Source organism: Micromys minutus (genome assembly GCF_963924665.1).
Source record: "Micromys minutus genome assembly, chromosome: 15".
Lineage (NCBI taxonomy): Eukaryota > Metazoa > Chordata > Mammalia > Rodentia > Muridae > Micromys > Micromys minutus.
In genome coordinates, this window is record NC_137984.1 from 32,027,323 (window position 1) to 32,041,235 (window position 13,913).

Here is a 13,913-nt window from a genome sequence, read left to right on the forward strand (position 1 = left end):
ATGTTGCACACATGAGTGGGGGCAGGCGTGACTCATTTTTTTTTCTACTTGGCTGATGTCACTGACATAGTGATCTTCAGTTGTGTGCCTGTTGTTGCAAATGACTGGATTTCGTTATTTTTCATGGATATCCAGCATTCCGATGTTCACAAGCATCTCTGGTTGTCAGTAGATAGGTACTCCTTTATTTTTTCTTTTCTTCCTTTTTTTGCCCCCTTTTTTCTCTCCTGTTGTGAATAGTGCTGGGATGAATAGAGATGTTGAGTTTTTTAAACTGGGATGAACATAGAGTTTCTTAAAATTTAACAAGTAACTCCAGGGGCCAGTTTGAAGCAGTTCCAGGGCAGCACTGGATTTGAGGCCTGGGAGTGTTTAGGTAGAGTCCAGGTTTCCTCACTTGGGCCCAGCTCAAGGGAAGAAGTTTATACTTAGAGCATCACCACCAGCCTCACCGCAGCTGTGAAAAAGACATGGTCAGTGTATTATGGTGGCCCAGAGGCCTGATGAAATTTTTGTTGGATGTCTTCAGAAAAGATGCTAAGGGAAAAAAGATTGTAGGTCAGAGCCTCTGGCAGTGCTGTGTGTGGGAATCGAGCTGTAGCAGGTGGTGGATGGTCGGACTGAGGACCCTGGTTGCTGGTGTGAAATGCCGAGGCTGTGAGATCCAAGCAGGGAATCGGCTAGGTGGTGGGATGTACTGTGAGGGTTGGCAGGACAGCTCACTGTAGGTTATACACAGGACAGGATGAATAAGGGTGGCCATTTTGAATGGTCTAATATCCACACATGCCTGTGCTGATAGGACTAAGCTTTTTGAGGTCCCGAAGAAATGTGATTGGCTTTTTTCACTTAGCATACATGTTCCAGATTTACCCACATTTCATCATATATTGGGATTCCATTTCTTTTTGATTGCCAAATAAGATTCCATTGTATGAACATACTACACTTGGGTTTTCATTCTACTTATCATCAATAGGGTTGCTCTGCGTTTGTCCTGTAGCTAAATTACTATGACAAAGATCTCTTAATTCAGCCTCCTGCGGTGGAACGCTTTTGTGTCTCTTGGATGTATATGCTGCACCCTGTGGCACCTGTTTACATATTTGAAGCACTACTGGACCATTTTCAAAGTGGTCCGTTACTTTCCAGCTGACTTGAGTTTTATGGACAGCCAAAGAAACAGCTCATAGCTGTAGGCATGAGTATTGAGAGGAAGGAGAGCATCTGTCTTCCTGTGCTGCTGAGCCGAGGGCACCAAAGCAGGACACTGAACATCTGCTTGGGAGTGGACCCGTCTAGCACAGGGACACCCAGACATGTCCTCTCCAGCATCATAGCTGCACTAGAGTCAGAAGTGGCACTGTGCTGTGTGCAGTCCGCTCATGGGCCCTTGACCTCGTGCTGTATGAGTTGAAGATATTGGATATCTTGGTTCATCAGAGGACGAACCCTCCTTTTCACCCCACTTGCCGAGTGGTAGTGATTATTCGTGTGAGCTCTAAGCTTGAGCTGCGAGTGAATGTGCTTGTTTTCCAGTCATCATCCAAGGCCTGGGTCAGATCTAGCCAGATCGAGGGGAATGGACCTCACTGTGGGGCCATTGAGATCTGCAGCGAGGCTGCATTTATTAAAATAAGCTTCTGCGTTTATTTCTAGACGCTGAGTTCTCAGTGTTGGCTTTGTCCCTCAGGTCACAATAGCTTGCGATGCGGTGCTCAGCTCAAAGTCCCCGTACAGGAAGCAAGACCCAGACACATGGGAAAACGAACTCCCGGTATCGAAGTATGCAACCAACCTTGTGCAGCTGGACAACGGGGTCAGGATTCCTCCCAGGTGAGAGTCTGCTAGCAAAATGGAAGCTTAGTCCCCAAACTAGTCAAAGCAACATCTGCTTTTCTACCTTCCCTGGGAACTAGCAGTTTCATATTTTCTTAACTGATGAATCTTATTACAAATCCACCAAGAGCTGGGATTTTTTTTTTTTTAATTAGAAACAATCCAGATTCTGAAAGATAAAGTCCATCATGTTTTTCTCTCATATGTGGACTTCGAGTTAAATTTATGTTTTTAGGTGGTGGTGAGACAACATATCAGGCAGGGCACCTGTGCTGGTACAGGCTGTTTAGCTCATGGTGGGTAGAAAGAGAGAAGAGGCGGGTCCTGAATTCTAACGTTTCCTTTTAAAGCATTTCCTAGTGGGATCTGGCTCAGTGGGTAAGAGCACTTGTTGCTTTTGCAGAGGACCTGGGTTTGGGGGGGGTTCCCAATAGGATACAGTTTTCATAATGTAAGCAAAACACTGTACATATAAAAGTAAATGTACCTTAAAAATTAAAAAAAGTACACTCAGTGTACACAGAACTTTCTCTTCAGCTCTGCCTCTTTTAGAAAACTTAGTTTTTATTTCAGTGATAAAACACTCTGGCCAAAGGTGACTTGTAGAGGAAAGGGTTTATTTCATCTTATATTTCCATGTAACCAGTCTATCACTCAGGGAAATCAGGATAGGAATTCAAGCAGGGTAGAAGCCTGGAGACAGGAAGTGAAGCAGAGACCTTGGAGGAATGCTGCTCACTGGCTTGCTCCTCATGTCTTGCTCAGCTTGTTTTCTTATACACCCAGGACCACCTGCAGAAGAGTTGTACCACCCACAGCGAGTTAGGCCCTCCCACATCAACTGTCAATCAAGAAAACTGATTGCCCACAGGCCAATCTTATGGAGGCATTTTCTCAATTGTAGTTCCCTCTTCTAAAACGTTAACTTGTGTCAGTTGACATAAAAACTAGCCAGCACTATCATGATGTTTTCATACACATATGTAATCGTTTGCTCACACTCACTCCTGTTATCTCCTCGCATCTCCTGTCACTCCTTCAGATTGTCCTTCTCTTTCAAACTAGTCCCTTCTACATTAATGCCTTTCTCTTTGGGGACTCCATGAGTTTAGTTAGGGCTGCTTAGAGGAGCACAGGTGACAGGAACAATGGCATCTTACCAATGACTATGCCATTGAAGAAAATGTTTCCCTCCCCAAGCCAATTAATTTCCTATGTGTTTTCAGAGATGGGCAGGCCTCGTGGGTGCCTCCTACACCAAGATGGAGTGGGCCCAATCTTGTAGTCACAGCCACTATGAACTCAGGGGAGCAGCAGTGGCTGTGACATACCCAGAAGACAGTATTCCACAACGCTCCACATCTCACGTTCTTTTTTTTCAGTACTGTGAGCCTTAGAGGAGGTGCTGTCGAAACCTGTGTATAGCTGAGTGTTCTATGGTCTCTTGTTCTCAGCGAGCTGTTGACCAGAGATTCTCCATGGTCCCTGTCACCCACTTCAAAGACAAACATCATTGACCAAAGCTGGCTGTACCAATAATCTACAATCCCAAACATAAATATTTAGACAACTGTTGAACAGGTACATTATGTCCATGTAACGACTTTCAAACCATGTTGGCTTCATAATGCCACACTGAAGACCGTGGCTTTAACACACAGTCCTTCCTGGGATATGCCCAAGTTGAACTACAGTGTACTTTTTATCCACATCAGTTTCATTATGTATGTGTGATGCTTTGGAGATGTCTTCCACATAGGATCCTCCATTTTTGTACCTTACTCAGGAACCACTGTTCTGCAAGAGGGAATTTGGAGGACATGACCTCTTTCTTACCCTTCATGTCATATGCCAATTTTATTTTTTAAAGAGCGACACTGGAGATACTGAGAGTCTATGGCCCAGTCTCAGTGGCAGGAAGGGCACTGGGCAGTCCTGGGCTCTCGAGGGGAACAGTAATATCCCTGGGTAAGAACACCGGGGACATACAGCCAATAGGATACACTGTTCATCTTTCACATGTCATGTTTTCCAATGTACTGGCGGGTTCTGATTGTTCTCTGGTGACTTTCTAGTGGCTGGAAGTGTGCCCGATGTGACCTGAGGGAGAACCTCTGGTTGAATCTGACTGACGGCTCTGTCCTGTGTGGAAAGTGGTTTTTTGACAGCTCAGGGGGCAATGGCCATGCACTGGAACATTACAGAGACATGGGCTATCCTCTGGCCGTGAAGCTGGGCACCATCACACCTGATGGGGCAGGTGAGTGTGGCTTGGGATGACTGGCATCTCACATCTGTCTCAGCTCAGGTCTGAGGACCTGGGTTTTGCCTCTTAATTGTAGTGTGAGTGCTTGAGATTCTTTGTCTTAGGGACATTGATGGGGCTACTCTTGTGGTTATTCAGGAGCCTAAAGCATTTAGCTCAGTGGATTTCAGTAAAGCATGAGTAAAATAGCTGATTTTGTATATCATGGCTAAGGGGATCTAAGCAGGAAGTAAGACCGAGGAAGTAATGTGCATATTGAATCCTCCAAGAAGATGGTAGGAGGCAATACTAGAATTGATTGTGAATATAATTAGTACCACTTAGGGATGAATATATTACAAGAAATCAGTGGGGCTGGAGAGATATTTGGCTCATTGGTAAAATGCCTGCTGCCGAACCTGACAGCTTGATTATGGAACAGTTTGATTCCCAGGACCCACATGGTAGAAGGAGAGAGACAACTCACACAAGTTGTCCTCTTGTCTCTTTAGGTGTGCTGTGGCATGCAAGAGTCTCTCCTGCAAATGTGTTTGTGTGTGTGTGTGTGTGTGTGTGTGTGTGTGTGTGTGTGTGTGTCTGTTTATCTGCATGGGTGCACTCAAGTAAGTAAATAAATATATGAATATATAGATAGACAAAAAAGTAAAAAAAAAAAAAAAAACCCAAAAAACTCAAAATCAACGCTGCCCTGTGGTATGAGCTCAGTGGTGATTCTCATGTTTCTAGAAGGCCAGATTCCTGCCTGGACAGCCAGCTGTTCCATCTTTGTCCTCTCCCAACCCATCTTCTCTACATGGTTAGCTTTGTTCCACGTCTATACACGTCATTCATTCCTCCAAACATTTTGTAATGGAAAAGGGAAATGATACTAAGTCTCGATGCTTAAATCCCGAGCAGTGGCCAGGGTGACACTTGATCTTGTCATCATAGATTTTTAAACTTACATCTAGAGCAGTACCCAGTCCTGGATCTCCATCTTTTCATCTCTTTTGTGTCTATTTCTTCTCTGCTCTAAGCTGGGATGGTTTTTGTAGAAGAATAAAAACATCTGTCTTCTTTTTTTTTTTTTTTTCCTTTGTGATTATCTGTGGTGGAGTTAGCCTGCCTCAGTTCACTGACCAAGTTTTCCTGTTCAAGCCTTCTTATTCAAGAGTTGGTCTTCAGGTTTGGCCATTGCTTTTCTGTGAGCTGGCTGAATTTTTCTTTCATCTTATGTTTGAGGGCTAATAGTTAGAGCATGTTAAAATTCTTTGGTTTCCCATTTGGAGAATTTCCCTGCTTCCAGATTTCATAGAATTAGTATTGTTATTATTATTGATTTTTTGAGACAGTATCACTGTATATATGGATGGCCTTGAATAAACTACATAGTCTAGGCTGGTCTCTAACTTGTCATTCTCCTTCCCTAAGTTCTCATCAGGGACTTATTTGAACTCATTAAAGAAAAGTGGTTGCAAAGGTATGAGGTACAAGTAGGAAACATTTTCCATCTAAATAAATGACTGCATAAACCAGGTCTCCTGAGTGTTTTGGGATTTAAAGAGAAACTCAAGTCTATGCCTCATAGCTCAGCACTGCAGCAATGTTGACAGGTGATGGCCGACACTGTAACCATACTGACAGAAGGTGATGGTCAACATTGTAACAATACTGACAGCCAGGTGATGGTCAACATTGTAACAATACTGACAGATGATGGTCAACATTGTTCTATAATGACAGGTGATGGTCAACACTATAACCATACTGACAGACAGGTGATGGTCAACATTGTAATGATACTGATGGACAGGTGATGGCTAAAACTGTAACAATACTGACAGATGATGGTCAACATTGTAGCAATACTAACAGGTGATGGTCAACACTGCAACCATACTGACAGACAGGTGATGGTCAACACTGTAACAGTATTGACAGGTGGTGGTCAGCACTGTAACAACTCTGACTAATTGGAGACAAATACTTAATAATGAGGAGGGTGGCACAGAAAGACTTCTTTATGTCCCTTAGGGGGTTACAGAAAGGTTTACAGTGCAGGAACATGTGGTAATTGGAATGAGAAATGTTTCCCATAGGCCCCTGTATGTGAATACTTGGTCCTCCATTGCTGGCACTGTTTGGGAGGTTATGGAACTTTTTGAACATGAAGCCTTGTGGAGGAATTATGTCACTGGAGGTGAGCTTTGAAAGTTTATATAGCCTTGTTTTACTTTCCATTAACTCCTTTAGCTTCCTCTGTGAGGTCGAGATATGATCTCAGTTTCCTGCTCTGCACACCTGATGCATGCCACACCACCAAACCTTTATAGATTAATCCTTGGAAACCATAAGTCCAAATAAATTTTCATTCTATAAGTTGCCTTGGTCATTATATTTTATTATTACAAAAAAAACCCAATTAATTCAAGAAGAGAACATTACAGTTCAGACTTTTCTTTGTTCTGTGGCATCCTGGGAACTCTGTTTTCTAGAACTATGTCTTAGGGTGATTATTGCTGTGATGAAACACCATGACCAAAAAGCAAGTTGGGGAGGAAAGGGTTTATTTGGCTTGCAGTTCCAAATCATTGTTCCTTCATTACAGAAGGAAGGCAGGACAGGAACTCAGGTAGGGCAGGAAACTGGAGGCTGGAGCTGATGCAGGCACCATTGAGGGGTGCTGCTTACCGCCTTGTTCCACATGGCTTGCTCAGCCTGCTTTCTTATAGAAGCAGAGACACAAGCCCTGGGATGGCCCCAACTACAATGGGATGGGCCTTCCCACACCAGTCACTAATTAGGAAAATGTCCTACTGACTGGCCTATGGCCCTGTTTTATGGGTGCATTTTATCAATTGATGCTCCCTTCTGTTTGATGACTTTAACTTATAACTCTAACTACTTGACATAAAACTAGTCAGCATAGACCAATATATGAGAAATATATTGTCTCTATGTTCTCTGAATAATCTGACTATGATGGTTTCTCTTGTCAGCTTGACAGGACCTAGAATCACCTATGATAAGTTTGTTTGAGAGGGGCTTCTAGGTTGGGTTCATTGAATTGAAAAGGCTGACTCTGGAAGGGAGCACCCTATAGGTCTAAACTACACAAAAAGGAGAAAGTGAGCTGAACAGGATCCAACCCTGTCCGCTTTCTGCCTTGTGACCTCACACCCCCATCCCCATGATTTCCTCACCCTAATGAAATTATGAGTTAAAATAAACCCTTTCATCCTTAAGTCAGATTCATTAGACATTTTCTCAAAATTGACAAAAGTGATTAATACAGCACCAACATTTTACCCATCTGCAAATGAGGGTTATTTGTGATTCTGTATTTGAGAAGTCAGGGCAGTACCGCACCTCTTTTTGGATTCCATACAAAATCTTGGGCATATTAGACATAAATATTTTTGTTAGCCAACTGGCAACTGAGTATTTAAATAATTAGCTTCTACTTAAGTGGGATAACATAGGTTAATTCTCTTTTCTGTGTATCTTTGTAATTTATTTAGTGTGTGCATTCATGTGTGCAGGTATTGTGTGTGTGCGTGTGTGTGTGTGTGTGTGTGTGTGTGTGTGTGTGTGTGAGAGAGAGAGAGAGAGAGAGAGAGAGAGAGAGAGAGGTGGAGTGGGGGGTTCTTTTGTAACTAACCTTGAAGTCCTGACTACCCTGCCTCCAAATTTTCATGCTGAGATTGTGGACATATACTGTACATCTAGCTTTTCATTACATTCTTGGCTATTTTTTTTTCTAGAAATTTTTAGACGATCTTCTTGCCCCTCCCCCTTTTTTCTGATACAAGGTCCTGGTGTATATTTCGCCCAGGCTAGTCATGAACTCACTCTGTAGTTCAGGAAATCCTCAAACTTGTGATCCTCCTGCCTCTGCAGTTACAGGTGTAGACTATCACACCTAGCACCTTTGGCTTTTTCTTGTCAGCATATGTGTAGGTATTTTTATTAGGTTTTATTAACTCTTCCTACTGTCAACTGTCAGAGCTGTTGTTAAGGTAGAGTTTTTCTTTAGGAGGGAGAACTTTCAATGTTGGTCGTATATTATGGCCAAGACCGTTTAAATACATGCTCTTAATTCTTTGAAAGCCCAAACCCTCGGGTAGTACAGCCAGCCAGTTGTGTGCTCCACACTAAGACTTTCCAATTACTAATGTGGGGATCAGCTTTGATTTCTTGTGTTTGTCGTATGATGTTGGTTCTCTTAAAGTCTTTCTTTACTTTCTTATTTCTTTTTAGTTCATGATTGCAGGGATTGTTCCCTTTCATCTATTTAATTTATGTTTCCACCTTATATCTTTCTCAATAGGTGGTTAGCTGCAGCCTTCTATTTGCTTGCAAGCCAAATAAATTTCTAACATTGTACGCTTCTTTAAGGGTTCAGTGATGAGCCTTCAGGATGTGGAATACTCTCTGGGGCAGGAAATCCTGTGGAGGGTCAAAGTGTCTGAGGAGTGATTTTTCTATACTCAATGGGTTTCTTGGGCTAACTTGTGAAAAAGACAATGTCTCAATGTCAGGACATTTGATTTTTAGGTCATAATGAGAACCACTCTGGCAGACTATGGGCTGTTTGTGTCAACTTAACCAGTACATTCTTTCCCTGTGGGAGCTGAATTATATTTAGAAGATTGCTTGGTAGACATGAAATCTAATGTTGTGCATTCAAATATCCAGTAGTATCCTGATCTGCATCCTCCCCAACCTCACAACAGTTTCTTTCACAAAGAGGTTGTACCTGCTAAGTTGAGACCCTTTTTATTCTTAAAGCCTCTGCTAATGGTTTTGCTTTCCCAAGAAGCCCTAACCTACCAGGCTAGGCCAAAATGATGGCATGCATCATAAAAATGCACCCTGTATCCAGTTCCACTCTGGGTCCCCATGGGTACAGACAGCACAAACAAAACAAGAACCAGATTACCACACAAACCAGCCAAGCTCTCCAGTGTGGGAGGAGGTTCTTGTCAGGAAGAGAGTAAGATGACCTGGAGGTGGGAGATGGTTGTAGTAGTTCCCTCGTGGAGACGGGTTGTTTATATGGGAAGGTTCTTCTGTGCCAGGAGGACTGCCCACAGACAATCCAGGTGCACAGGGCAGCTGGGAGCTGTTCACGTGACAGAATGTGCTCACTGCGTGGCTCCTCACCCACACCTTCATTCTTTGGACTGTTTTGATTCCTGACACAATTTTCCTTCTGTTTCTCGAAGTCTATACACTGTTGGGGTCAAGGCATTGAGTACTTCCTATTAGCTTTAACCTGGCTTGTCCCCCTCTGCTGTGCTGGTAGCACCTCCTGCTGTTGCCCAGCAAAGATTTTATGGGACCCTGTGTCAGGTAGTAGGGTAGTGAGGGTAGCCGGGGACCATGGACCTGGACACCATCTTTGTTGTTCTCTAGCTCTGTCATCTTATATACCTCCCGGGCCATAGTAGTTGCTCAGTAAGGATTAGTGCAGTGAACAAGTAGAGGAAAGTTGCTCCTTATTTGTATTGATATCTGTCTTGGCAGGGCTCTTCTCCTGACATCAGGGTAGGTTTCCCCTGCCCCAGGGATGGCACTGTGTCATAAACACATGCATTTTGTATTTGTTTTCATAGTGTGAGCGACTGCTGAGGCTTCTTCTCATCTGTGGGTGGCTTGTGGGACGCAGGTAGCTCTTGGTAACTTTGTACTGTAGACCAGCCTACACTTTCTCAGCCTTTTGCTCTTGTTCTTGGTGTGTGACTGGGTCTCTGGTTTTCTCTGTCCTAAGCAGTGGAACCACCTGGCTGTTTCTTTCTGAGCATGAGAACTTCCTTGATGTTAAGAGCTCGTGTGACACAAATGAACCTCAGCTAGGATGGCATCTGTTAAGGTCCTCCATTGAAGTCTAGCATTACTTCGAAGACCTCTGGAAAATGTCTTAATTGAGTTGGGGGATTTCATCTTGTGTTTTTTGTGTTTGGGAAAACTTGAATCACGGTAAAGGAGGCATTGGTGAAGGTCATCACTCACATTGTGAAGTGTAGGAGAGACATCTCTACACCAGCCAATCTGTTTGTAACAGGAAGACCACCCTTTTTTTGGGGTCAGTGAGTGTCTGCATACCTTGGTATAGGTCAGAGGATCGTAGCATCTTCATGCCCATCTCTCAATCCTTCACAGTGTGACAAAGAGCAGAAAACCCCTTTAGACAGTGCAGGAGAGATTGTCAATGAAGAACATCTTTGTATCTATTTTTCTTAGAATATTTTATTTTCCAAATTTAGAAGGAAAGCGACTGTGTTTTGGGGCCTCTGTTCCAACACTGTGCCTGGATGGCACTTTACCATCCATATCCTGAGATACCTTAAACTTGCTGAGACAAAGGGAAGGAGATGGCCAGGAGTGAGACACTGGGGTTCTCCTGTGGGCCACACATGAGATAAACTACTTAGCCATTAGGAGGCTCTCCATGGGACACAGGACATGGGGACTCCTGTCCCTCTTTGCATTGCTGCCTCAGGACAGATAGGGCTCTACAGAGTCTGAAACTACATCTCTGGGCTCTCGTTGGCAACACAGAGCCTGATTCTGCATTTTCAGAGTCTGTATTTCCAAGGAGCCTCAGATTCCTGATCCAGGGTCTGTGCATTTGATAGCGCTCCCCCAAAACATTATGTTATCCTGTGGAATATTAATATCCTCAGGGTAGATGCTGCCTTCCGGCATCAGGGTGTCACGGGGGACTAGCATTTGAGACCTCCCCAGGTGCTTGCCTCCTTAGTACAGGTGTGGGGTCTTGTGGTGTGTGTCCATTACCACAGGTTCACTGTGGGCTTTGGAGTGAGCATGTCTCATCAGTCCTGCAGCAAAGACCATGAGTGAGCACATCCTGCCTTTTTAGTGGCGTCATAGGGGATGGATTAGTCATGTTGCCCACCTTAGTTCTTGTGTGAACCACAGGGTGAGCATGCCTGCCTCTTCAGTTCTGATGTGGGCCGCTGGGTGAGCACATCTTGGGAAGCTGCACGGTTTGCATTCTCCTTTCCACCTTTCCCTAGTTCTGTGAATCATAGACACTGAAGACAGAGAGACGGGCAAAGGGAAAAGCACAGCACAGGACCCCATCTCACCATCCAACTGCCCCTTGACCTTTACTCCTTGTCACTCCCGTGGCTTTTCCGGCCCTGGCGGATAGCTGTCACCCTCTCCCCCACTCCCTTTTCTCTTCGTTTCCCAACTTTGGAATCATGGGTTGTAGATACAAGGCTGAAAGGTTAGGTATTCATACTAATCTTTTCAGGTACTTTGCATTCAGCTATTCCTGCTATACCTGCTTTAGGAAACTCAGTGTTTCTTAAGCTGTGTGATGATGATGATGCGTGTTTACAAAATGTGTGTACTCACTGTGTATTGTGTGTGGTGTTCGGGTTGGATGTTGTGTCTTCTCATGGGTGTGTGCCAGCCCTCAGGCTCTATTGGCTTATGCCCAGTGTTGTGTGTGAGCCTCTACAAACCTCGGTGCTGTTTTCTCTTTGCCTTCCAGATGTTTATTCTTTTCAAGAGGAGGGGCCTGTTTCGGATCCTCATTTGGCCAAACACTTAGCGCATTTTGGGATCGATATGCTTCACACTCAAGGGGTGAGAAAATCCTCTGTCTCTATTTCTACACTGTGTTTGTGATGGGTGGTGGTGGTGGGGTGGGGTGTCTTCAAATTTGTTTAATACGGAATTCTACTAACGTGCGTCTTTACCTTGTAGATTTTTGTTTCAATTGTTGCATTGCTTTGTTGAATTCAGTTGATTGGCATTTTCTATGGGTTACCAACCTAGAGTTTTGTTGTTTATCAAGTTGTGGTTTATTTGGGGCTTACTTGCAAATGTTTTGACCCCGTGGATGGGTAGTTGTATAAATCCCTGCCTTTTTCAGGGAGGAAGCACAGGAGGATGACTTTTAAAATTATATGTGATCTACGTTACTTTAAGTAACTTCCAGAAGGGAGTGCGGGCTTCTGGGTAGTGGGTGGCGTGACCCACTGAAGCTTTGCTTTATTGCTTGTTTCAATGTGACGGTGGAGGACGGTGGAGTGTTTTTGCCTACGAGGCCTTTCAGTACAAGGCTGTGTTCTCGGCCTCCCAGGTCTGCACTCTGTACTGATGCTTCCATGCTGTTCGGCTCTTTCCCATTGCTACCCATCTTTTTACTTACCCGCCCTTCGTCTCATTCCCCTCCTAGATGCGCCCACGCTTCCAAGGTTCCGGTTCTTTTTCCTCTCTCCCTGACTTACCTTTTTGTTTACTGCAGGCCTTGCTCTTAGTGTTTGTGAGTCTCACGTAGCCTGGGCTGGCCTCTCACTATGTAGCCGAGAAGGACCCTGAACTTCCTGCTTCAGCTCCAGGGTTCTGGGGTGCCCAGGCTGTGCGGTGCTGAGGACGGAAGCCAGGACTTCGTTCATGCTCTGCACACACTTGAGCTTCATTCCTCATTAGCGGACGTCTGTCTCCTTCCTTTTTGTTCTTTCTCTTTCCTGAAAACAAAATAAAAAACAAAAAACAAAACAAAACAACACCCCCCCCCCAAAAAAAAAAACCCCAACAAAACCTTTCTATGTTTTTCAACAGCTATAGTAAAGGGCTGGAGAGATGGCTCAGCGGTGAAGAGCACTGGCTGCTCTTCCAGAGGTCCTGAGTTCAATTCCCAAAAAACACATGGTGGCCCACAATCATCTGTAATGGGATCTGCTGCCCTCTCCTGGTGTGTCTGAAGACAGTGGCAGTATATTCACACACACACACACACACACACACACACACACACACACACACACACACACCCCTTCAAAAATTGTAGTAAAGTATTTATAAAATTGCCCTTTTAGCTAATTTCAAGTATACAGTTTTGTGACTTTAAGCGCATTTACATTCTTATGTAACCATTATTGTCCTTTAATGTCGTTAAATAGATCATTCATTTTTTTTTTGCATGTTTTCAGAGGAAAATGGCAGAACTACCCATTGCATCAGAAAGAAGTTTTGATTTTTAAAACTTTTAAGCCCTTTTCTTTTCTCTTTTTTATGATGTTTTAGACAGAGAATGGGCTCCGAGACAATGACATCAAGCCAAGAGTCAGTGAGTGGGAAGTGATCCAGGAGTCAGGAACTAAGCTGAAGCCAATGTACGGCCCAGGGTACACGGGCCTGAAGAACCTGGGCAACAGTTGCTACCTCAGTTCGGTCATGCAGGCCATCTTCAGCATCCCTGAGTTCCAGAGAGCGTAAGTGGGCACCACTGCTGACAGCCACTGTGATGCCAGTCTCCCTGGGCTCATCTGCACTGTGTTATGGGAATACCCATCTCTGTTGCATCATGGTGGGAGTGTGACTTCTCACCCCAAGGTCTGATGAGAGTGCTCATCCTGTGTTACAGGGTCAGGTTAGATAGAGAGAGCTTGGAGGCTGAGCAGCCCCTCACAGTCACCGAGGCTTAGAACACACTCTCTGTGTCAAGAATACATTTGCCTCCATCTTCGAATTCATAGTGCACCTGGCAGATTCTTCCTGTAGATGGACCAGTAGAAGGTCTGTGTAGCCAGAGTTTATTCATCATGGAGGATTTAAGTTACTATTTTTTTGTTAATGCTGTGTTTCCTAGAGACTGGCATAGTATTTGATATCACTGCTTCTTTTATGTGGATGGTAGCTTTAAAGTCACTCATCATTATAGACTTTTCACTTGACACTCTGTACAGATTTAGCATGCTTCCTAGTTCTGAAGGTACAAGGTGGCCTCTTTCCCCCAAGCCTTCCCCCGTAAGTTGCTGTGTCTGTGGGCACTTTCTGTCTTGGC

General features: G+C 44.2%; 1 protein-coding gene across 1 annotated transcript in view; it reads left to right on the plus strand.

Annotated features, from left to right (window-relative positions):
* The window catches only part of USP13 (ubiquitin specific peptidase 13), a 105,312-nt gene that overhangs the window by 36,673 nt on the left and 54,726 nt on the right, over window positions 1-13,913 (plus strand). Inside the window, exons 5-8 of the mRNA XM_080929635.1 lie at window positions 1,694-1,836; window positions 3,915-4,099; window positions 11,613-11,707; window positions 13,154-13,341. Coding sequence (XP_080785761.1) covers window positions 1,694-1,836; window positions 3,915-4,099; window positions 11,613-11,707; window positions 13,154-13,341 — 611 coding nt within the window. The remainder of the gene's footprint in view (window positions 1-1,693; window positions 1,837-3,914; window positions 4,100-11,612; window positions 11,708-13,153; window positions 13,342-13,913) is intronic.